Here is a 23,463-nt window from a genome sequence, read left to right as displayed (position 1 = left end):
AAGAATTTTTTGTACATAAAACTTATGAGAGAATCTGGTCCTCTGGTCTGAAATGCAAAAAAACAATTATTCAAATAACTGTTTATCAAGAACTGAATTCTTTATATTAGAATTGTTAATTGAGTTTTGCTGCTGTGAACATGAATATGCATATATTACTGTAGTTCTCTGGCTTCAACCTCTTTGGAAAGATACCCTGTATTGGTATAGCTGGATCATATGGTCAATCCATTCCCAGTTTTCTAAGGAATATCCACACTGCTCTGCATAGTGCCTGAACTAGTTTGCAGCCTACCAACTGAGTAAAAAAGTTCCTGTTTTCCAAGGTCTTTGCCAACATTTATTGTTATTTGACTTTTTTATGATTGCCATTCTGATTAGAGTTAGATGAAATCTCAGTGTAGTTTTGATTTGCATCTCCCTAAAGATGTTGAACAGTTTTTATGTATCCACTGGCCATTTGTAGGTCTTCTTTTGTGAATTGTCTATTCTATTCAGTTGCCCGTTTCTTCATTGAGTTATTTACTTTTCTAGTGTAAATTTTTTAAGTTCATTATTTATTCTAGATATTGGACCTATCGCAGAGGGATACCTGGTAATGATCGCCCATTTTGTAGGCCTTCTCTTTAGACTCTCTATGATTTCCTTTGATGCAAAGAAGCCATTTAGTTCGATGCTATCCTACTTATTAATTCTTGTTTTACTTTCTGAGCTTTGGGTTTCTTGTTTCTACCTTGCTTATATGTTAGAGTGTTTATACCCTCTTTTTTTGTGGTGCTAGGTATGGAACCCAGGTGCATTCTGCCTCCGAGGTACACCCCCAGCCCTAATTTTATTCTTTATTTTGAAACAGGATGTCACTGAGTTGCAAAGAGCCTCACTAAGTAGCTGAGACTGGCCACAACCCAGATCTTTCTGTCTCAGACTCCCAAATGCTGGGATTACAAGCGTGCACAACCATGCCTGGCTATACCCTTTTCTAATGATTTCATAGTCTCTAATCTAAGTTTTTTGATTCATCTCGAGTTGATTCCTGTGCAGGGTGAGAAGTAAGGATTTAGTTCCATTTTCCTACAACTGAATAATTGGTTTTTTCCAGCACCAGTTGTTGAAAAGGCTGTCTTTTCTCTCGGGTATGTATTTGGCCTCTTTGTCGGAGATCAATTGACTATAAGTGTGTGAATTTGTTTCTGTATCTTCTATTCTGTTCCATTTGTCTATCTATGTGCCTGTTTTTTTGTCATTGCCATACTGCTTTAATTACTATAGCTCTGTATTATAATTTGAAGTCAGGAATTGTTATGCCTCCTGCCAAAATATGGAACAGACCCAGGTGTTCATCAACGATGAATGGATTACAAAATTATGGGAAACACACCCAATGGAATTCTACTCAGAATTAAAGAAGGAAAAAACTTGTATAAAGATGGAATGACCTAAAGAACATTGAGATTAACAAATCACAGAATGTGAAGAATCATACATGTTCTCTAATATGTGCAGGATAGGAAGTAATTAGGATAAAAGAGAAACTCCAGATAATAGAGGAGAAATTTCATTGGAGTCAGTAAGGAGATCTAAGGGTAGGGAAGGAGGAAGACTTGGGTTCATTAATGGGAATACTACCACTGACTATGTGTATACATGTGAATATACTAACATCAGTGTTAGTACTTTGTCTTGGGAGAGAAGAAAATGGGAAGGTGGGGATAGGGCACACCAAGTGCTGTGTGAATATATATCATTGTCAACGTGAGTTACATTATGATGTGAGACTATAATGCATCAATAAAAGCACATTAATTTTTTAGAAAAGAATTATTATTTGAGAAGACAGAAGTATAAACAGAATTTTATTTTTTTGCTTAACTGTCATTTCTTGCTGCTCATAGTAGTAAGAATTTGTTCTTTAACAATTCTTAGCTATAAGAACCATGTAGGAAGCATCACAATACCTGAGTTTAAATTGTACTACAGAGCTATAGTAATAAAAACAGCATGGTATTTGCAAAAAATAGTCACATTATTAAAGAACAGAATAAAATATTCAAAAACAAAATATCTTATTTATTGCCAGTAGATATTCAATAAAGGTAACAAATACATACACTGGACATAGGACAGCTTTTTCAACAAATCATGTTAGGAAAACTGGTTATCCATTTGAATAAAAATGGAATTAAATCCCTCATTTCCCCTTGCTCAAGGGTGAGCTTAAAATGAATCAAAGATCTGGGAATGAGACCAGAGACTTTGAAATTTCTAGAGGAGGTCATAGTTACAATCCTCCAATATACAGGTACAGGTAAACTAGACTTCCTTAATAAAATATTCAATGCACAAGAAACTAAAATGAGGATTAATAGTTGGGATTGCAAAAAACTGTCTAGCAAAGGAAAACATCAAGTAAGTGTGTGTGCGTGTGCATGTGCGTGCATGTGTGTGTGTGTGTGTGTGTGTGTGTGTGTGTGTGTGTGTGTTACTGGAGATTGAATATAGAAGCATTCTAACTTTGAGCTAAAACCTCAGCCCAATTTTATTTCTTATTTAGAAACAAGGTCTCACTAGGTTGATGGGAGTCTCACTACTTGCTGAGGCTGTCTTGAAAGCTGGAATTCTCTGGTCTCAGCCTTCCAAGTACTGAGATTACAGGTGTGCACCACCATGCCCATTTTCCATCAAGAACTTTAATAGGAAGTTAAATAGCTATCATTTCCAGTTATTCCTCTGGTGGAAGGTTATTTATCTAAAATATTCAAAGCACATAGAAGACGTAGCACTAAAAATTAAAACAACTCAGCTAAGAAATGGACACTTGAACAATGGATCCACTCTAAGATCCAGCCAAAGAAATCCTGAGTATCTTTCCAAAGAAATCAGAGTATTACAGTGTTATATGCATATCCATATTTATATCAGTAAAATGAACAATAGCCTGATTATAAAACAAATCTAGCTTTTCATCAACTGATTAATGGTTTACAAAACTATCACTATCAGACATATGCACAATGAAATTCTTTTCTGTGTGTGTGGGTCTAGGGATGGAAACCAGGGGTATTCGATCTCCAAGCTACACCCCCTGCACTATTTTCTTTTTATACTTTATTTTGAAACTGGGTCTCACTGAGTTGCAGAGGGTCTCACTAAGTAGCTGAGGCTGTCCGTGAACCGTGATCCTCCAGTCTCAGCCTCCTGAATGCTGGGATTACAAGCATGCGCCACCATGCCCGTCTTTGCACAATGGAATTCTACATAGCATTAAAAAAGAACAAAATTATGTCAGTTGCAAAAAAATGAATAGACCTGGAAAACATTGGATGAAGTGAGATTAGCTAGTTACAAATGCATAAAATTCTATATTTAGGTTTTCTTTTTTGTTGTTGTTGTTGTTGATTGCTTTGTTTGGGTTCTTTTGTTTTTGTAAAATTCTTAAGTAAATTAAAAATATATAAAAAAGAAAACAGCATATGCTTTTCCAGATATACGGCAGGTAAAGAATTATTGAGATACTAGAGTTAAAAGACTGATAACAAATATTTGTTTGTACAGTTAAATTATTGACCCTTAGCAGGCTTTGAAGAACAATGAGTTTCTGCTTAATAAATTTGGGTTGTTTTATGACTTTTATACTTTTAGTTTTTATCAAGTGGTAGGAAATTATTGATTATGGTACATAAATTGTCAAAAGAGGGATTTTCAGGGATACTTTTTATTGTAATGAGAAAAAATATTATTTAAACATTTATTTAATTTAGAAATTTATCAGAATTCATAGAGAATATATTAAATATAGTCAAAATATAAAATGTATAAATAACATTACAAATTTGTTCATAAATTACAGTCTAACATCTAAAGTTCACAGGAGTATAATATGACAAAATGCAGAATATTTTTCAAGGAAGTGAATTATAGCCGGGTGTGGTGGCGCACGCTTGTAATCCCCGTGCTTGGGAGGCTGAGACAGGAGGATCGCACGGGTTCGAAGCCAGCCTCAGATACTTAGTGAGGCTTTCAGCAACTTAGTGAGACCCTGTTTCCAAATAAAATATAAAAAAGGTCTGGGAGTATAGCCCGGAGGTAGAAAGCTTCTGGGTTCCACCCCTAGTACCGCCAAAACAAAAACAAAAACAAAAACAAAACAAAAACAAAACAAAGAAGTGAATTCTTAGATTAAAATTGATGTACCCTGAGTTGGTCCTAGTTAAAGTGTATATTAAGAAGGCTTTCAGAAACACAGGCATTGTAAAAATTTGTGTTCAGAATGAATCATCCTTATAAAAGATAATTTATATACAAATGTAAATTTGGCTAAAACCTCAAAATTCTAAACCATATAAATATTTTGGCCTAAAATTTTTAAATCCCTAAAGCAATTTCAATGTATCTCCAGCTTAATTGATATAGCATAGTAAATTAACAAACACAAGGAGCCAAATCATATTAGCAACTAGATGGGGACAAATAGTAATTTCTATTTAAGTACTGCAGAATGGATGACAAATGCAAAAATAGAATTTAAAATGTAGTGTAAGCTGTTCTTTGTGACAAAAAATTGCTAACAGATTAGTCTATTTTTAAATGTAAGCATATTTACAATTTTTAAAAAATTATTATAATAAGTACATTAAAACACCTTTTATTTTTAATAGTAGGTATGCTTTTCGAGGTAAGTGAATACATTTTAAAGCTTTAAGAATAAAAAAAATAAAAAAAACAAGTACTAATCTGTAGGCTTTCAAACAGAAATTTGATTATACCAAATAATATCCTTAGTCATAATAATTCTTGGAATATTGTTTTATTATATAATTTTAAGGACTACAAATACTGATGTACACTGAAAGTATAATTTATCCATGAGTAATTCTAATTTATAAAATCCAAGACCAACAAGAGTTAAAATTATGCTTTAAAAATCAGGTGTTGGTCTTAATTTTCTCAGGTAAATAAAACTATAGTAAAACTGAAACTAGTAGTTATTTTTCAAATAGACATTATACTTAGAGATTAAATTTTCCAAGAAGAAAGCTGGCAATAAGCCTCTTCCAAATATATGTATTGAGTTATAACTATCAGAACATTAAATTCATCTATTTAAATTAGGCATTTAAGTCTGCAAACTTCAAATAGTCTCAGTCCTCTTTTGCAACAAGATAAAATATAAATAAATTGATAAGTAAATAAATTCATTTTTGACAAGCGCAAGATTAAGGTAGGATAATAAATATATGTATGCACAATGGAATCATCTGGAGAGGTTACATTGTTTGGAATGAGGATACTAGATTTAAAATGAGAAGAACTGTATTAGACTATAAAAACTGTCATTTATTAAGTCATGAACAGAAAACTAGGTAATAATTGCAACCTAGTGTTGAGGATAAAATGAAAAAAAATTGCCACTGATCTATAAGTTAAAACAATGTCATGTATCAAGGTGCAACTATCATAAAAATTTATAACCTAGGATATTATTATGAATAAGACATGATATAGATAATTTAATGAAAGCTATTTTAGGTTAAAATATATATAAAAAGGGAGAATTATCTGATCGTCAGCAATTGAGATTTTAAAGGAATTATTGGGTCAGTTTATAACCCTAATATCTTCACTGTATAATAGAGCTGAAAAATAGGCTACAACAATCTTTGGAAACTTGATTTGTTTTATGATACAACTGTGTGGACAGGGTTTGGGTAATAACAGACATATGGAGTCTCTGCTGCTAAGATTGTATTTGCAATATGAGGTTTAACTAGAGTCACCATTCTGTAAATGAAGGATACTGAAATGTTAAATGATTATTTTAGTAGAGTGTTATTATTTTCAAAATGTGATGATGATTTCTGAAATGTATTCTTTATGATAAAGCTTCCAGTTTGCAGACTATATTTGGGTTGCATTTCTAACTATATCCCTATTCCAAGATTAAATTAAATTTTACTCACTTAAAAAAGTGGTTTTCTGGGCGACCGAGAAAAGCGGGGCTTAAGAGCCCCGCTAACAACAAATCTCCATTACCACAAAATCAGCACCTTTCATAGCCAGAAAACACCATCACCAGTGAAACAAAAAATCACCAGGCTCCAGAGAGAAAGCGGACTGAGAACAGAGCCACAGAGGAGATACACCGGCCTTGCGCCCGAGGACGCGGCAGACGCGGCAGCAGCGCCATACTGCCGGAGGCACCGGCGAATTCACGGGACGGCTACAGCAAGCCGAGGAGAGCCGCTGCGGAACAGCCAGACAGGATTTCTCCGCGCAGAGAGCATCTAAAGCTCCCAGTGGCCGAGCTCAGCACATGCTGCAGGGATTCAGAGTGGAAATCAAAATCAAGAAGAAAAACGCCAGCCCCATAGCCGAGGGCATAGCAGCGGCGCCATATTGCCACCGGCGGCAGCAGCAGCGAATTCAGCGAGGCCAGTACAGCCACATCTGCGTAATCAAGAACAGTGAGTCAGATTGCAGGCCACAGAGGAGAAATCCCAGTACTGTACTCCCTGGGACTTGACCCAGTGGGGGAGGGGCGGTGGCAGAGATATCACACCATAGGAGAACGTGCAACCTGGCACCCCCCACAGTCTAAAGCAGCCTCTATCGACTCTCTGGGTCGGAGACTCTGTGATAAAACCCAGTAAAGGAGTAGTGGGGTCCGAGATACTACTGACTCGAGATCCAGAACACCTTAAGGGAAGTCATAGTGACCCAAGGGAAGAACCCAGAGAAGGCACAAACATCGGAAATCATGGGAAAGAAGAATAATACTGGAGCAATTAATGCCCACAACCCCACAACATCAGAACCCGATAAAACTGAAAATCAGAGATTTCTAGAAGATCAAATCAGGAAAATAACTGTAGAAATAATAGAGGTGCTTCAAAAAGAACTCAGAGAGAGCCAAAAAGAGATAAAGGATGCAATTAATGAAGTAAAGGCCTCAATTCAAAGCACAAACAACCGATTAGAACACATGGAGAACAGAATCTCGCTCTTAGAAGATGAGCAATCCAAAAATGAACTCATAGTTTCTAATCTAGAAAAAAATATCCGACAGCAGGAATCTGATATTGAAGAAATATGGGCCCATTTTAAGAGAGCTAACCTAAGAATAATTGGAATAGAGGAGGGAAAAGAAAGTGAAATCAAAGGGATCAACAATCTCTTCAAGGAAGTAATAGCAGAAAATTTTCCAAACATAGAGCAAGAGGTTGATACAAAGGTCCAGGAAACTTATAGAACTCCCTTTAGACAGGATCGGAGAAGAGAATCCCCACACCACATAATTGTCAAAATGACCAATGTGGAAGCCAAGCAGAGAATCTTAAAGGCAACAAAAGCAAAGGGCCAAGTGACATTCAGAGGCAAACCAATTAGAATCACTCCAGACTTCCCAAACCAAGTCATGAGAGCCAGAAGGGCTTGGAGTAACATATTCCAAACTCTGAAAGAAAACAACTTCCAGCCAAAAATTTCCTACCCAGCAAAACTTTCTATCAAATTAGATGGAGAAATAAGAAGCTTCCATGACAAACAGAAACTGAAGGAATTTATGTCTTCAAAACCAGCACTAGAGAAAATACTCAAAGAGATTAACTACAAAGAAGAAATAGGTAACACACACCAGAACCAGAGAAACAAGAGTTTCCATCCAACAGACAATTAAGATTGGTTATCTGTGGAGATTCATTATTTATGTTAGTCTTTTACCTATCTCTAAATGGTATTGTTTGCCTTTATTGTTGTTAATTTTTAGGATTTCTAGTTGGAATATTAATATACCTTCAGATATAGCAATTGGAAATATTTTATCCCATTCTATTAGTAACTGTTAACTCTGTTTACATTGTCTTTGGATATACAATTTTTTTATTTTTTTATTTTTTAGGGAGTCTGTATACTCCTCTGTTGCCTGTGTCATTGAAATCATAACCAAGAAATCACTGCCAATTTCAATGTTGTGAGGTTTTATGACCCAGATTTTATCCTAAAAGTTTATAGTCTCAAGATTTGTATTTAGGTCTATTATCTATTTTGAGTTAATATTTGTACATGGGATTAGGTAAGGGTCCAATTTTATTCTTTTCCATGTAATTATTATTTTTTAACAATATTTAGTTAAAAGATTATCATTTCCACCACCAAATGTTTGTGGAAACCTTGTCAAAAATAACTTGACAATATAGGGAAGAATTTAGCTCTAGGCTTTTATTTAACTCCAATGGTTTATATATCTGCCTTTAGAATAGTACTACACTGTTTCAATTATTGTAGCTTTATATGGTTTGAAATCAGAAAATATATATCTTCTAGCTTTGTTCTTTTTCAAGATCGTTTTGGGTACCTAGACTCCATATTCCATATTAGGATAGATTTTTTTCTGAAAAATAAATATATAAATATATGATAGTTTCACCTAAAAAATAGAAAAAAATATTCTCTGGTAAGAAAGAAAGCAAAAAGAAATATTGAAATGTCATCTTTAAGTCATCAAAAGCTTGGTATCAGACAAATGAAACTGTTATGTGAGATTATCATTTTTAATTTTAGATAAACTGCCATAATACTAGATGTCAACTACTAAGCCAAGCATGGGAGGGAGGGATAGGGAGAGAATGGGGTGGGGATTGGGTGGGGGCTGACTGGGAAAAGTGTGCATGTATGTATACAAAAGTATGCATCCTACTATGATGTATGAATACAGTGCACCAATAAAATTAAAAAAAAAAGATTCAAACTCAAAAAAAATAAATTAAAAAAAGTGGTTTTCTGAAATGGTAATATTTACAAAGTAACATATTTTAGCATATAAGCAATTAATTAGATGTTATAAATATAAAAATCTACTTTGATATATTTGGTTTATATGGGTTATTATAAAATTAAACTATAAAATAACAAAATCAGCAAGATCATGGTATAGGAAATTTCAGTCCCATTTGTCCACAAATATACTAATTTAACAATACATGGATCAAAGTGCCTTCATGAGCTGATTTGAATCCAGTTAAGAAGTTATAATACTTCTTAAGGAAGGATCACAAAATGAACAACTATATTAAAATGTGTAAGAACAATTTGACAGTTGCATCTGCCCCTTTCCCTGGCAAGCTCAGCTCAGGACTGAGCTGATGCCATGAGGTGCACCTTCTCTGGGGCAAAGAATGATGTGGGCCTGGGTCTGCGACACCCTGGTCTTTGGGTGTGCTACCCAAGCTACTTTCTGGTTCCTTTACATAGAGTATGGGTGTAACTGAAATAATTCTGATGACTGAGGATGGTTACTAATGCAAAATAAAGGGATGAGTGGCTTGTTGTGGATGGCACAGCTTTGTGAGACTGCAATAAGGTGTGGAACCGTAGGCTTCTTTTCTAGGAGGAAGGACAAGGAGAAGAACTTGCGTCAACTTCCTAGCATCTTATGTTATTGCAAAAGGTTCTGGATTGTGTCTTCCCTGACCTAGAACTGACAGGACATTGATAAATTAGTGGAACTAGCTAGAAAAGAAGGAAAATGTCCAGATGACTTGCTGTTTCCAACATGGATCTGTGAGATTGGAAGAACGTGAAAAATTTTGAGGTTTATCTAGAAGGAAGAGAGGAAGGAGAGGAGTAGAGCATGCCTCCAACATTCCATCCCACATTTCCAAAGCCAGACATCAGTGTAAACAAAAGATTTTGAGTTCCTGAAAGGAAAAGAAATATCCAAATCCCATCTAGTTTGAAATCTACACACAATGTCTGAGAAAGCACAGCCATAGGAAGGGTTAGAGAGACTCCTGTTCATCTTATTGTATGAATATCTATTGATGTATGAAGTTTTCTTTCTGATCAAGTATCAAGTACAGCTAGTGTTAGGGAGTTAAGACAGCAACTTACTATGACCAAATTATTTAAAAAAATAATAAAGGGAAACAAAAGAAAGAAGTCTGTCATGTGAAAAAAGGGATGAGGCTCAAGAAAGTTATGCTAAGTGTAATTCTTAATGGGGTGGATTTTATTTTAAATATTTTCCATTGGATAAAATATAAAAATAAACCAACAACATAAGCAAAATTGGATCAGAGGCCTGCAAATGAATAGATTCCTATTGAAAGCAGTATCAGAGAGGCCATGGCTATTTACAGTAAACAAAGGACAATGAAAGCCTTGAAAAAGAGGATGTAATCTCTAAAAATAATTGTGGAAATCAGGGAAAAGGATAAGGATAGAGTAATTTGGACCATGCAGAATTTTTGTAGTTCTCCATAAACTACACACTGCCCACTTAAAAGACAAAAACATAAGGAGACCTAAAGTATTATAACAGGACTTTAAAAGCAAGTACTATACCTCTCGTTAATGTTGTAGATAATATGAATAAAAAAGCCTTAAAATGGCTTTTTATTATTGGTGGTAGGAAACAGTTTTCATTTGACACTTTGCATTTGAAAAAAAGAACACGAAAAAAATAGAGAACTTAAGAGAAATCACTATAGAAATTGCTGTTGTTTTCTGAATTAATATTAGACACAGATTGCAACTATTTAGATTTTGTATCTGATGTTCTAAAAGATAATTCTTGGGACCGGGATGTAGCTCAGTGGCAAAGCGCCTGCTTTGCACGTGTGGCACTCTGTGTTCGATCCCCGGTTTCAAAAAGACAAAAAATGAACTCCTTTAAAAAATAATTCTTAAATATTAAACTTCAGCGTGCTCTTCCTGTTAACATGGCAGAGTTTTGCAAACTAAACTAAATTTATCTGATGTACACTGTACTCGACTTCAAGCTACAGGAAAGAATGAGTACTATCTTCTCAGATGAATTAAGGTAAAAGCTCTATTGTGTCTTTCATGTAGGATGTGGCAGGAAAACATTTGAGGACACAAACACATTTAATTTAGGGGTGGACTTGGAACCCTAAATAGGTTTTATGTTAAAACCATGAACATTTTAGATTGGTTATCAGAATTTGAAGATAAATATCATTGTTCTAATCAATTAATTTGTTCCTTCAGCACATTAGACATCTCATTAAAGTGCTTTTTCATAACTATTGACTTTATAAAAATAATGGCTAATATTTTAAACAGATTAAAAACAGACAAAGACTAAAAAATGAATGATCCTTCTAGGAGAAAAAACCATAAACAACAAAGTCACACTTTGTCTGCTACCCATATGATTATCAGTTAATCTCCACATTTGTAGCCAGTAGCATAAAGGAGATCAAAAGACAGCAAGAAAACTGGCTTGCATTTGTCCAGCAGCAAGTGAACATTTTAACATACAAGCTCAGGGCTGAATTTTCACTGATGTCTTCTTGAAATTCATAGATATTGATGCAAGAAATTAATTTTGACAAATTCCCATAGCTCCTTTTTCAATAACAGATCATTCTACAATTTAATCAAGTAGACAGGTACATTATTTTAAATGCTTTCTAGTCAATTTTATTTCACCATTATGCTTTTCATTATCTAAGCTTCCCTTATGGGACATCCACTTGCCAATTCACAGTTTTAGAAGATAGCCTGGGAAATATTTAGTGAACCAAACTGTCAGTTGTGATCAAAGCTATTAGCTAGATTTAGCCATTCCCAAAGTATATGCACTTCATTATACTATGTTTTATGTGATATGTAATAGGGAATGTGCCGGCGTTGGGAAATAGCTTTGGAAAATGTATTGGAAAATAGCTTTGGTGTGGAGCCAACTATTTTTCTGCAGAGTTCCGGCACCAAAAGTGATTAGCAAGAACACAAAAGAGTTGTAGCCCAGGGTCTTCATATTTTAAAGACAAGGTTACATAATAAATAACTTTTAGCAGATAAGCTAAAACTCCCCAAGGACTGGGAAGAGGGTATCTCTGACTTTGCTAAACCACAGGAGACAGGGGTGGCCCACCTACACGTGAGTTAGTTCAGGAGCAAATGGAAAGACTAAATAGGATTTAAGATAGAAAATCCTCAAAATCACATCAAAAGGCTTGTCTGAAATTAATGGGCAGATCTACACCTAGTCTGGTCAGGAAGACTATTGGTATTCAAAACTTCAGTGTCTTACCTTCAAGGCACTCCACTATGTCTCTTATGTCTCTCTCTCTCTCTCTCTCTCTCTCTCTCTCTCTCTCTCTCTCTCTCTCTGTGTCTGTCTCTTTCTCTCTCATAGTGCTGTAGTAATTTCTGTCTCTTCTTTCTACCTTTGTAATAATAAAAATTGCTTAAGCTTGCAGCATAGTTCTAGTTATTCTTTTCTAAGGTAGCTAAGAACAAGAACCCGTGGCTCCATATCACACTGTTAAAAGTTTTGGTGCCCAACGGAGGTACTATTACAGTTTTGGTGTGGCACCGTTACAGTTTTGGCACCCAAACGTGGGGCTCCATCTGAAACTTTTATAGTATGAAATAAAAATCAATCAATAAATAAAGAGCAAGGATGAAATTTCATCTGTTTTTCCACTCCCATATTAGTAAACTGGTATATATTAATATATATATATATATATATATATATATATATATATATATATATATATATATATATTTCTTTTTGCGGTATCGGTACTAGGGATGGAACCCAGGGGCATTTTACCTCTGAGCCACACCCCCTGCCTTTTTTTTTTTTTTTGGTGGTACTGGGGTTCCTGGAAGCCCTTCTACCTGTGGGCTACACTCCCAAACCTATTTATTTTTACTTTTTGTTTGTTTGTTTGTTTGTTTTGGAAACAGGGTCTCCTAAGCCAGCGCCGCGCGGCTGGCTTCGAACCTGCGCGATCCTCCTGTCTCTGCCTCCCAAGCGCGGGGAGTACAAGCGTGCGCCACCACGTCCGGATTAGTTTCTATTTTATTTATCAATGTTATATTTGTTCATACAGGATATTTTTGGTAACAAATAGAAAGTAAAATAGAAACCAAAAATATCCTCTATGAATAAATATAACATTGATTTAAAAATAGATCGACTGGGACAAAAGATAATTTCCTCAGTGATATGTGATGATAAATAGCACTTTTTCAGAATCTCAAATCCAATGTGAAAATAGGCTTAAATAAGGCATATTTCTGACTACATTGCTATTTCAGTAAAGTTATAATTATTTTGAAATGAGTCCAATAAAAAGTTATAAGATTATATTTCAGAGTATATGAATGCCAAATTTTTTATATATATATATTATCCATGTATATATATATTATCCATGTATATCCATCTGTTTTAGGAGTAGACAAGCAGATTCTTAGAATGTACCAGTATTAGGAATGGATTAAAAAGATTCAAAAAAGAATTATTGGTTATTAATATATATTTTTAAAAATCAGGTTATAGAAAATGGAGGGCAGAGTTGTAAGAGGGAAGGGCCAGGTTACTGCCAGGCAGTCAGGTAGCTATTATAATGCAAAGTATTCTTGTTAAAAGTAATTAGCAGCCGGGCATGGTGGCACAGGCTTGTAATCTTGGGTGGGGCATTCATTTGAACCACCCCCCCTTGCCATTCTGGCATGGGGCTGTAACTATCTTCTGTATTTCTATCTTTTTAATAAACTTCTTTAAATCTTCAGCAAGAGTCCGGGCTAATGTGTTTTTACCATTAGCTCAGGACAAGAACCCGTGGTTTTTCTGTTTTGGGTTTTTTTTTTGTGGTTTGAGGGAAATTGTGTCTGGGACCCTAACAGGGGTCCCTGGGAACAGTTTCCCCACAACCATAACATTCCCAAACCGTAACATATTACACTGTAACATATTTCACTATAACAGTAGGAGTACATAGTAGAACAAGATGGAAAATTTCGTATCTATAAAAGGCTGTTTTATATTTTCTAGGTGAGTGACTTCATTCAGGCCACCTCCTCCATGCTATCCAGGGATTGCATGCATAGGAATGTAACTGTCTTCTGTATCTCTATCATTTTTAATAATAAATTCATTTAAGTCTTCAGCAAGATTCCGGAGTATTGCATATTTATCATTAGTCTGGACAAGGACTATCTCCGGGAGCCTAACAGAGGTCCCCAGGGACAGTTCCCCCCAAACAGTAACAGTCTTTACCCAGGTGGTGTGTAACATAGAAGAGAAATTATTTTTCACTGCTGCTATGTTCATTTTTAATCAGAAAGTGATGTTAGGATTAAGAAATTGCAATCTTGAGGATTAGCTGTTTAAGAAAAATTTCTAATATATAGAATTTAAGAAGTTGGTAATACTTGACTAAGGTTGGTAATAGAGAATTAGCAGACCATGCTAACTGCAATTTATGACATGGACCTTGGAATGGTATAAACTAATACACAGTTGAATTCTTATTATAATGTTCATTAAATAATCATGAGCCTTACCTGAGTCTGGTGGTGCATCCCTATAACCCCAGTATTTGGGAAGCTGAGACAGGAGGATCACAGGTTTGCAGCCATCCTGAGAATTTAGCAAGATCCTTAGCAACTTATTGAGACCTTACTTAAAAACAAATAAAAGAACAGAAAGGGCTGAGAGTGTAGCTCAGTGGTAGAATTTTCCAGGGTTCAATTCCCAGTACAAAAAATATATCATTACCTGATAACATTTGGATACAGTGAGTCAAAATATGAAAACTGTTTCATGAATTGTACTAGTAAAATTTAAGAAAATGAATGTATTCATTTTCTTGTTATTCATTTCAAATTTCTTCTCTGCTAAATTCATTCTGTTCTAATGAACAATATATAGCTACTAATCACATCATGGAAACCAAAACTGAATATTAATAATAAGGAAATGTCTCTTGACTGATGGAAATATGGATGGTTATGACTAAACAATAATTTTACCAGATCTTCAATGTTAGATATGAGCAAGGTGATGGTCATTACAATATTTGGATGAACATACTGTCACAATATAAATTTACAATGTAAAAAAATTACATGTATTTAATAATCACAGAGAAATAACAAATTCTGAAAAAAAAACATCATATAAATAGGTTGTTTAGTATTGTTGAAAATCAGGAAAAAGTGAGTCTAAGATTCAGACACATTAAAAAAATGATTAATACACTGTATGCTGGTAATCCAATATTTGGGAAGCTGAGACAGGAGGATCCTCAGTTTAAGGTTGGCCTGGGCAACATAGAAAGACTCTCAGAAACTTAATGAGATCCTATTTCAAAAACATCAATGAAACCGGGTATGGTGGCGCACGCTTGTAATCCCAGCATTCGGGAGGCTGAGACCAGAGTATCGCAGTTCGTGGACAGCCTCAGCTACTTAGTGAGGCCCTCTACAACTCAGTAAGACTTGGTTTCAAAATAAAGAATAAAAAATAGGGCAGGGGGTGTAGCTCAGAGGTAAAACGCCCCTGAGTTCCATTCCAAGACCCGCAATAAATAAATAAATAAGTTAATTAATTAATTAAAAAACATAAATGAAAAAGGCTAGAGGGTGTAGCTCAGAGATAGAATACCCCTGGGTTCAATCCCCATTATTGCAGAAAAAATGTATGCAATTTTTTAGCATAACAGATAAACTTACATTTTCAATAGAGAGGAAATATCAGAATAACTGGATTCTCTGGGGGAAATTGGAGTGTATTTCACATTGCATTTTTTAAATGATCACAAGAAGATTGAATTCAGAAAAAATGTTTCACATCACACAATTTTGTAAAATTGTTTTATATCCTCCATGAAATGCAGAAGGTGAAGCAAAATAATTAGAGGACTCAAGAGTAAAAGATTCCACAGAAATTAAACCATAAATTAATCAAAAGTCTTTCCATCATTACATATATATATATATATATATATATATATATATACATATATAGACATATATGTACATATGCATATATAACATGACATATAAAGTATATGTAATATATAGAATGTAATACAATGAATTAAAAGCCAGAGACCATCTCTATGCTGCCTGCAAAAAAACTCTTCTTAAAAGTAAGGATAGTCACAAGTTAAAGGGTAAGGGCTAGAGCAAGGTAATCAAAGCAAGTCATTTTTTACTAGTAAAAGGAACAATCCAGCAAGATGAAATAATAATACCTAACATTTATACCCCAAACTCAGGTGCAGCCACTTTCATGAAAAAAACTCTTTGTGGGTTAACACAAAGATCTCGATACAATAATACTGGGAGACTTCAACACTCCTCTCACACTGCTAGACCGATCTTCTAGACAAAATGTCAGTAAAGATGTCTCAGACCTAAAGAGCATCATAAACCAAATGACCCTATTAGACACATGAAGAATATCGAACCCAACTACAGCAGAGTTCAACTTTTTCTCAGCTGCTCATGAAACCTTCTTCAAAACAGACCACATCCTGGGCCACAAAGTGAGCACTAGCAAATTCATAAAGTGTGACATACTACCTTGCATCTTTAAAGACCAAAGGGAATGAAACTAGAAATCAATTATAAGAAGACCGAAAGTAACCACATGAACACCACACTGCTGAAAAAGGAATGGGTCCTAAAAGTAGTAAAGAGTAAAATTAATAAATTCCTAGAAACAAATGAAAATAGAGACACACCATATCAGAATATCTGGGACACATTGAAGGCAGTATCAAGAGGAAAACTCATAGTACTCAGTGCCCACATAAGAAAAATAGAAGTCATCAAATAAATAATGACACACCTCAAAGCCATTAAAAATAACAACAGTCTAACCATAAAGCCAGTAGAAAACAGGATATTTTTAAAATCAAAGCATAAATCAATAAAATCAACAAAACCAAAAGCTGGTTTCTCATAAAAAGATACATAATCTACTATCCAACCTAACCAAAAGAAAGACAGTATCAACCCATATTACTGAGATAACAGTTGAAAATGAAGATATTATTACTGACAGCATGAAAATGTACAGGATTATCAGAAACTACTTAGAATAGCTATGCTTCAACAAAATGAAAAATCTAGAAGAAATTGACAAATTTCTAAATCAATACTGCAATCTTTTTAAATTGAGTTAATAAGATTTAAACAAACCAATAGCAATAGCAATCAAAGATACTGAAGCAGCAATAAAGAGCCTACCATCATACAAAAACTCAGAACCAAATGGTTTCCCAAGTGAATTTTAGAAAACATTTATAGAGGAGCTAATCCCAATACTCCTCAATCTATTTATAAAATAGAAAAAAACTGGAGTATCCTAAATACATTCTGCAAAGCCAGCAATACATTAATACCAAAACCAAATAGAAACAGCACAATAAAAGAAAACTATAGGCTAAGAAAAAAAGTATAGGTCTGTGTCTTTAATGAACTTAGAAAAAAGCTAAACAAAATTCTAGCAACACTCATTCAAAACCACATCAAGAAAATCATACACCATGACCAAGTAGGGTTCATCTGATGGATGCAAGGCTGGTTCAACATACAAAAAACAATCCATGTAATCCTTCGCATAAACAGAACCAAAGATAAAAATCACAGGATCATTTCAATAGATACTAAAAAAGCATACAACAAAATCCAATAACCAATTATGCTAAAAGCACTGCAGAGAATCAGAACAGAAGCAATGTAACTCAGCGTCATAAAGGCAATATGGATAGGCCCACAGTAAAGGGGAAAAACCTAAAGTATTCCTCCTAAAAAGAGGAACAAAAACAAGGATGTTCCTTATCACTTCTTTTCAATATAGTACTTGAGACTCTAGCCAAAATAATAAGGCAAGAGAAGAAAATCAAAGGAGTAAAAATAGGAAAAAATGAGCTAAAACTATCCCTATTTGCAGAAGACATGATACTAAGAAGACCCAACAAACTCAACCCAAAGGTTTATAGAACTGATCAACAAATTCAGCAAAGTGTCTGGATACAAAATCAATCTTTAAAAATCAGAAGCTTTCTTCTATACTGACCATAAATTTACTGAAAAAGAAATTAAGAAAAAACTTTCACTCAGAACATCCCACAAAAAATTAGAATAGTGAAAAATAAATCTAATCAAGGAGGTGAAAGATCTCAACAAATAAAATTATAAATCATTGAAAAAAAATCGAAGAAGACCTTAGGAGATGGATTTACCTTGTCCTTGGATAGGCAGAATAAATATCATCCAAATAGCCATTCTTCTAAAAATTATATACATATTCAATACAATACCCATTTATTTTTTTTCGAGCTTTATTTATTTATTTATTTATTTTAACAATTTTTTATTGAACATAAGTAGTATACATTTATACTATATTTGGTGCCCTCTCCCCCCGCCCCCTTCCCCCCCCACCAATGGTTGTCCAGGTTAACCATGTCTTATTCATAATTTTACACATGTTCAGGTGTAGAACCTCATTAATCCAGATCGGCCTTTAAAAAGACATTCTTCATTCTTCTAAAAGTGATATACAGATTCAGTGCAATACCCATTTAAGAACATAGAAAATTCAATCCTTAAATTTATTGGGAACAACAACAATGACAAAGAAACAGAATAGCCAAAGTAGTTCTCAGCAAAAAGAACCATGCAGAAAGCAACACAAAACCTGACTTTAAAGTATACTACAAAGCCATAGTAATAAAAACAGCATGGTACTGACACACTCCAAAAAAACCCACATAAATCAATGGAGCAGGGTAGAAGACTAAAAAAAAAAAAATCCCCACACATAGAGCCAATCGTTTTTTGATAAAGGAATTAAAACACACACTAGAAAAGAAAACCTCTTAAACAAATGTTGTTGGCAAAACTGGTTAACCATATGCAGCAAAATGGAGACAAACCCCACTTTCTCTCCCCGCACAAGAGTCAATTAAAGATGGATCAAAGACTTGTAAATCAAACCAGAGACCTTGAAGCTCCTTGAAGAACACATAGATACAACATAGACCCCCAAAGGCAAGGATTTAAAAGGAGAATTAATATATTGGATTGCATTAAACTGTACAAAAAGGGAAATTAGCAAGAATCTCAACAGTGAGTGTACAGAATGGAAGAAATTTTTTGCCAACTATTCCTCTGATAGAGGACTAATATCTACAATATACAGAGAACTCAAGAAACTCATTACTAAGAAAATAAATAACCCAATCAAAAAATGGGCAAGTGAACTAAGTAGACACTTCACAAAAAAAGGAATTAAAATGGCCAATAAATGCATGAAAAAAAGTTTAACATCTTTAGCAATCAGAGAGATGCAAATCAAAACCACCCTGAATTTTTACCTAACTCCAATTAGAATGGCAACCATTCAAATTCTTGAGTCAAATATTTTGGCTTCTTCCTTCACTTCATTAAAATCTCTGTTTCAATGCCACCTCATTAGAAAAACCCTGTCTTATCTGTACCAGCATGCTCTTTTCTCTTTCCACTAATAAATTTTTCTTCTTGCTATGTATAACCACTTAAACTCTACTTTTTAATTTATTTTATTGTCTTCCTTTGTATATCAGAATGTATATTCCCTAAAAACATTTTCTATTTTACTTTATTCCTAGTGCCTAGAAGTGTATCTGGAATACAATGGGTGCTAAATATTCGTGGTATGAATTATTAATGAATTCTATATCTTGGTCATTCAATCATTCTTTCCTTGGGATATCAATATAGGGAATGATAGCTGCTTTTTTTTCTAGGGTTTTTTTTCTAAGCAAATTTCACATGAAAATTGGAAAGGTATTTGGAGTCCTGTCTGGCAAACAGGTGGAGTAAAATGTAAAATCTCCAACAGGTAGAATGAGGGCATGTTCCATATTCCTGTCAATTTCTTTAAAGAAAAAGAATCTCTGTAAATATCCACTTCTGTACTTAGACATATTCTAGGCCCATAAACAAGTCATGTATGTATGTCTTATTCAATATTATCAGACACCATAAGAGGAAAATTCCATTTGTTTTAATAAATGCAGCTTAGTATAATGTTGCCTAATGCTAACGTTATAACGTCCATCTGTGAATTTCTATGTAACTTTATAAGGATATGGATGTGTGTGTGCGCGTGTGTGTGCGCGTGTGTGTGTGCGTGTGTGATTTCATAACTAAGTATTGTGTCACAGGATACATGATCATAATGCATATATATTTGTTCTTTTTGTGGAACTGGGGATGGAACCTGGGGCTATATACCTTTGGCTATACCCCCAGACCTATTTTATATTTTATTTGGAAACAAAGTCTCACTAAGTTCCTGAGAGCCTCACTAAGCTGCTGAGTCTGTCTTCAAACATTTAATCCTCTTTCTCAGCCTAATATATGTTTTATGCTGGAATGCCATGGTCGAAATAAAAAAAATGACACTTAAGCAAGGTATTGTGGAGAACAAAGATACAGAACTTATAGATAACAAGGATAGAAATAAAATAATAACTGAACCCAGGTCTCTGATGACAAACATTGGTATACACACTTGCAAAGTGTTTAATCATGATTTAGGGCTCTTTCTAATGATGCTACATATTTATAACTCAACTATATAGAAATAAATTTGGCTTTTAAATACCCAAACCAGCATATTAATAGAGCCTTAGTATGTGGGCCTTAATATTTTTTGAGGAGTAATCGCAGGTTGTTGTATTGAATATTTAAAATTTATCCCACTTTTGATTCATTTTCTACAATATTTTTAAAAAGTTGGGAAACTTTAAAGATCCATCTTTTGCATAAGTGTTAGAGTGCATCTTGTACTAATGTGATAATTCCTCGCACTGATTACTGTCTTTTTATATTTTGCTGGTACATTGTGATTATATATCTTAGTGAGGTTCAAATTCATACAAACAGATATGCACACAAGTCTTGCCGTAATTCCTTTCGGGTCCCATCTGGCTACCTACCCCTCCTCATTCATTACAGATAAATTGGTAGTTAGTACATGGGCACATCATAATTTGAACTGTTTCATCAGTTCCTCCCTTTCTGCACCCCACCTCCTCCCCATCCTCTTCCACTATTCTGCTGGCCACTCTTCTCAATTATCTAAAGTCTCTTTTGTTTCCTATTTTCTCTCTAGCTTCCACATTTAAGAGAAAGCATTCAGTTACATTGAAGGGATGGCAGGCTGCTGCCAAATTACAACAATATTTTCCTTCTGTTCCGCAATCTCACTGAAAAAGAGAGACGTTAGAGAAACAGAACATCAGAAAGTTCCTTCTTGATCCCTCTTGAACCAAGGCATATAGATTTGGAATGAGTAGTGAGAGAGTAATAAACAATTATATTTCAATTAATAAAGTCCTCAATTTAGTCCTTCTCTTCTGTCTAAAATACTCTTGGCACAGGTTTGAAACTACTTCCTGTTTTAAGAAAATATTAACTTTTCTCTGAAACCAGAGTATAGTAACAGAAAATTTCTTAAGAACACGCAAAATATCAAGAATGCAACTAAAAGGGAAATGTAACTTTCAAAAATATCACTTGGTGACAATTTGCATTTTATAATTTTGCCACACATTTCTTCTCTAATTTATTGTAAACATTTCCATGTATGAAAATCTATTCACAGATCCTCATAGAATATTTTTTAGAAGAGCATGGTGAGTAATATGAATTTGTCTACAGCAGAGTTAAATTCACTTATTAACTTCCAAATTCATCAGGTTTTAAAACATTTATACTAAGAAGAGATAATGTGAAAACCTGCTATATCTAAAAAAAGACATTGTTATTTTGAAAATTCTACAAGTTATACCAAATTCAACTTCTAATCAAAATAGTTACATTTACTTGAGTAAACATGAAATGCATAGAAAATCAGACACACACACAGACACACACTACAGACACGCAGGCAGGCACACACAGGCACACTCACACACACACTTCATTTTTTAAGAAGTCAGTATCACAGACAAACTAATAAAAGTCATTTCAATAAATATTTTGCATATTGAGTTCCTATAAAGGTATCATTTTGCACAAATAATTTTTCTTATGCTGTATCTTTAGACATTTACTTTTGAATTTATGGAAGACATAAATCAATAAAAATTTGAATCAAGAGGTAAATTTGCCAGTCCTTCGTGAAGACACAATATGCCAAATATCCAGATTTCCAAATCAGTTAATGTATTTTTATTCCAAACTGCTATATGAGTTAAAGTACATGAGGAATATTTCTCTGTAGCAATTCCAAAATTTAATTGTATCTCAAAGATCATCAACTGTGTCTAAAACATGCTGAGAATATAATCATTTCTGTTCATGAAAAAAGAAAAAATAAAGAAGTAAACATCCAGTAGATTAAATATTCTATTTTAGTGCTTGAAATAGTAGAAATGTTCTCTTTCCTTCTTTGAGTTCTTTTTGCTATAAACAGTATTAGTTGCTTTATGCAGAATAATTTTTATGATTGCAAACTAGCTGAGAAAGTAAGACATTTGAAATGAATCATTAACGGCAAAGGAAGTTCCACATTCTGTCATAAAAATAGCATAATTTTAAGAGTATCCATTATAATTATGGAGTAAGCAATAGGTCAGGGTGTGCTCAGCAGTTAGAGCTTTGATTTTGCCAAAGTTGGCTTAACTCATAAAGTCAGAAAGTGTCCCTGCCATTTATTACACTTGTACAGAGAATCACAAGTATTTGAACATCTAAGTCACAATGGATATTTACAGAAAATTAAAAATTATAAAAAATTGCTTAGAAAGGATAACAAATTTTCAACGGAGTTGGCATGAAATAGAAGTAAACTCAGGACTCTCAAAAGTTTTCACTAGTCATCAAAATGTATATATAATCAGTTTTCTTTTAGAAAACTTAGAGGAGGGTTTCCTGGAGACCCTGATTGGCTGCGTATAAATTCGGAGCTTATTTTTAACACTTTTTATTTAACTCTAAATGAAAGTTTTAGAGAATAAATGAACCTAGGTTCTTGCTTTCACTTATATAACCAAAAAGTCTTACCGTGCTCTAGAATCTTCTGTGTTGTCATTTGCCATCATCTCCAAATCTTGTGAGTGTTTTTCACGAGCTTCTTTGAACAAATTCCCCTGTGGAACTGCTTTAGGGGTATCTTCATTTGCTTGAAGATGGTCTATCAGGTTTTGTTGGTGCCAGTTCTGAAGGGCTCTCTGGTGGTCAGGGGCTGGTCCGGGCACTGGTGTCAGTATGTTGTAGTGGACCGGACTGCTGCCTTTCTTCAGTCCGTTTCTGTCCCGAGAGTGGTTCTTCAACCTGCCCTGAACCGGGGTCCCTCTATGCTCATATCCTTCCTGCTGAAGGCAGCTTCCAGCGTTAGGCGAACCTTGAGAAGGATGACTAAACCACCTCCAGCGTAGCCTTAAGATCTGTTTCACATCAAACTCTTTCTTGCCGGACACTGACATTGTTGCAAAAGGAAAGACAAAGCCTTCTCTAACAGAAAGGAAACGGAGCCTTTGTTATCTCTTGTTTCTCTGCCTCTTCTGTAGAACTAACAAAAGCACAAGAGAGCAGTCTTTCTTGCTCTCGCTCCCCTCCCCCGCTGCCTTTGGTACACTGTGAATACTTCAGCCTCCAAGCTGAAGCTGAAAGCTGCCGCTAACAGTGTAGGTGGGA

The 23,463-nt window shown here is 34.5% G+C and overlaps 1 protein-coding gene across 1 annotated transcript in view; it reads right to left on the bottom strand.

The window, feature by feature from the left end:
- The window catches only part of KLHL4 (kelch like family member 4), a gene marked incomplete at both ends in the record, with an annotated part of 79,702 nt that extends 56,450 nt beyond the window's left edge, over positions 1-23,252 (bottom strand). The window contains one exon of the mRNA XM_080719416.1: positions 22,831-23,252. Coding sequence (XP_080575542.1) covers positions 22,831-23,252 — 422 coding nt within the window. The remainder of the gene's footprint in view (positions 1-22,830) is intronic.
- Positions 23,253-23,463: the final 211 nt, after the last annotated feature.

The sequence above is a fragment of the Muscardinus avellanarius genome (assembly GCF_963383645.1).
Source record: "Muscardinus avellanarius genome assembly, chromosome: X".
Taxonomy (NCBI): Eukaryota; Metazoa; Chordata; class Mammalia; order Rodentia; family Gliridae; genus Muscardinus; species Muscardinus avellanarius.
Note: the sequence above shows the minus strand (reverse complement) of the source record. Positions and strands in the feature narration are given on the sequence as shown.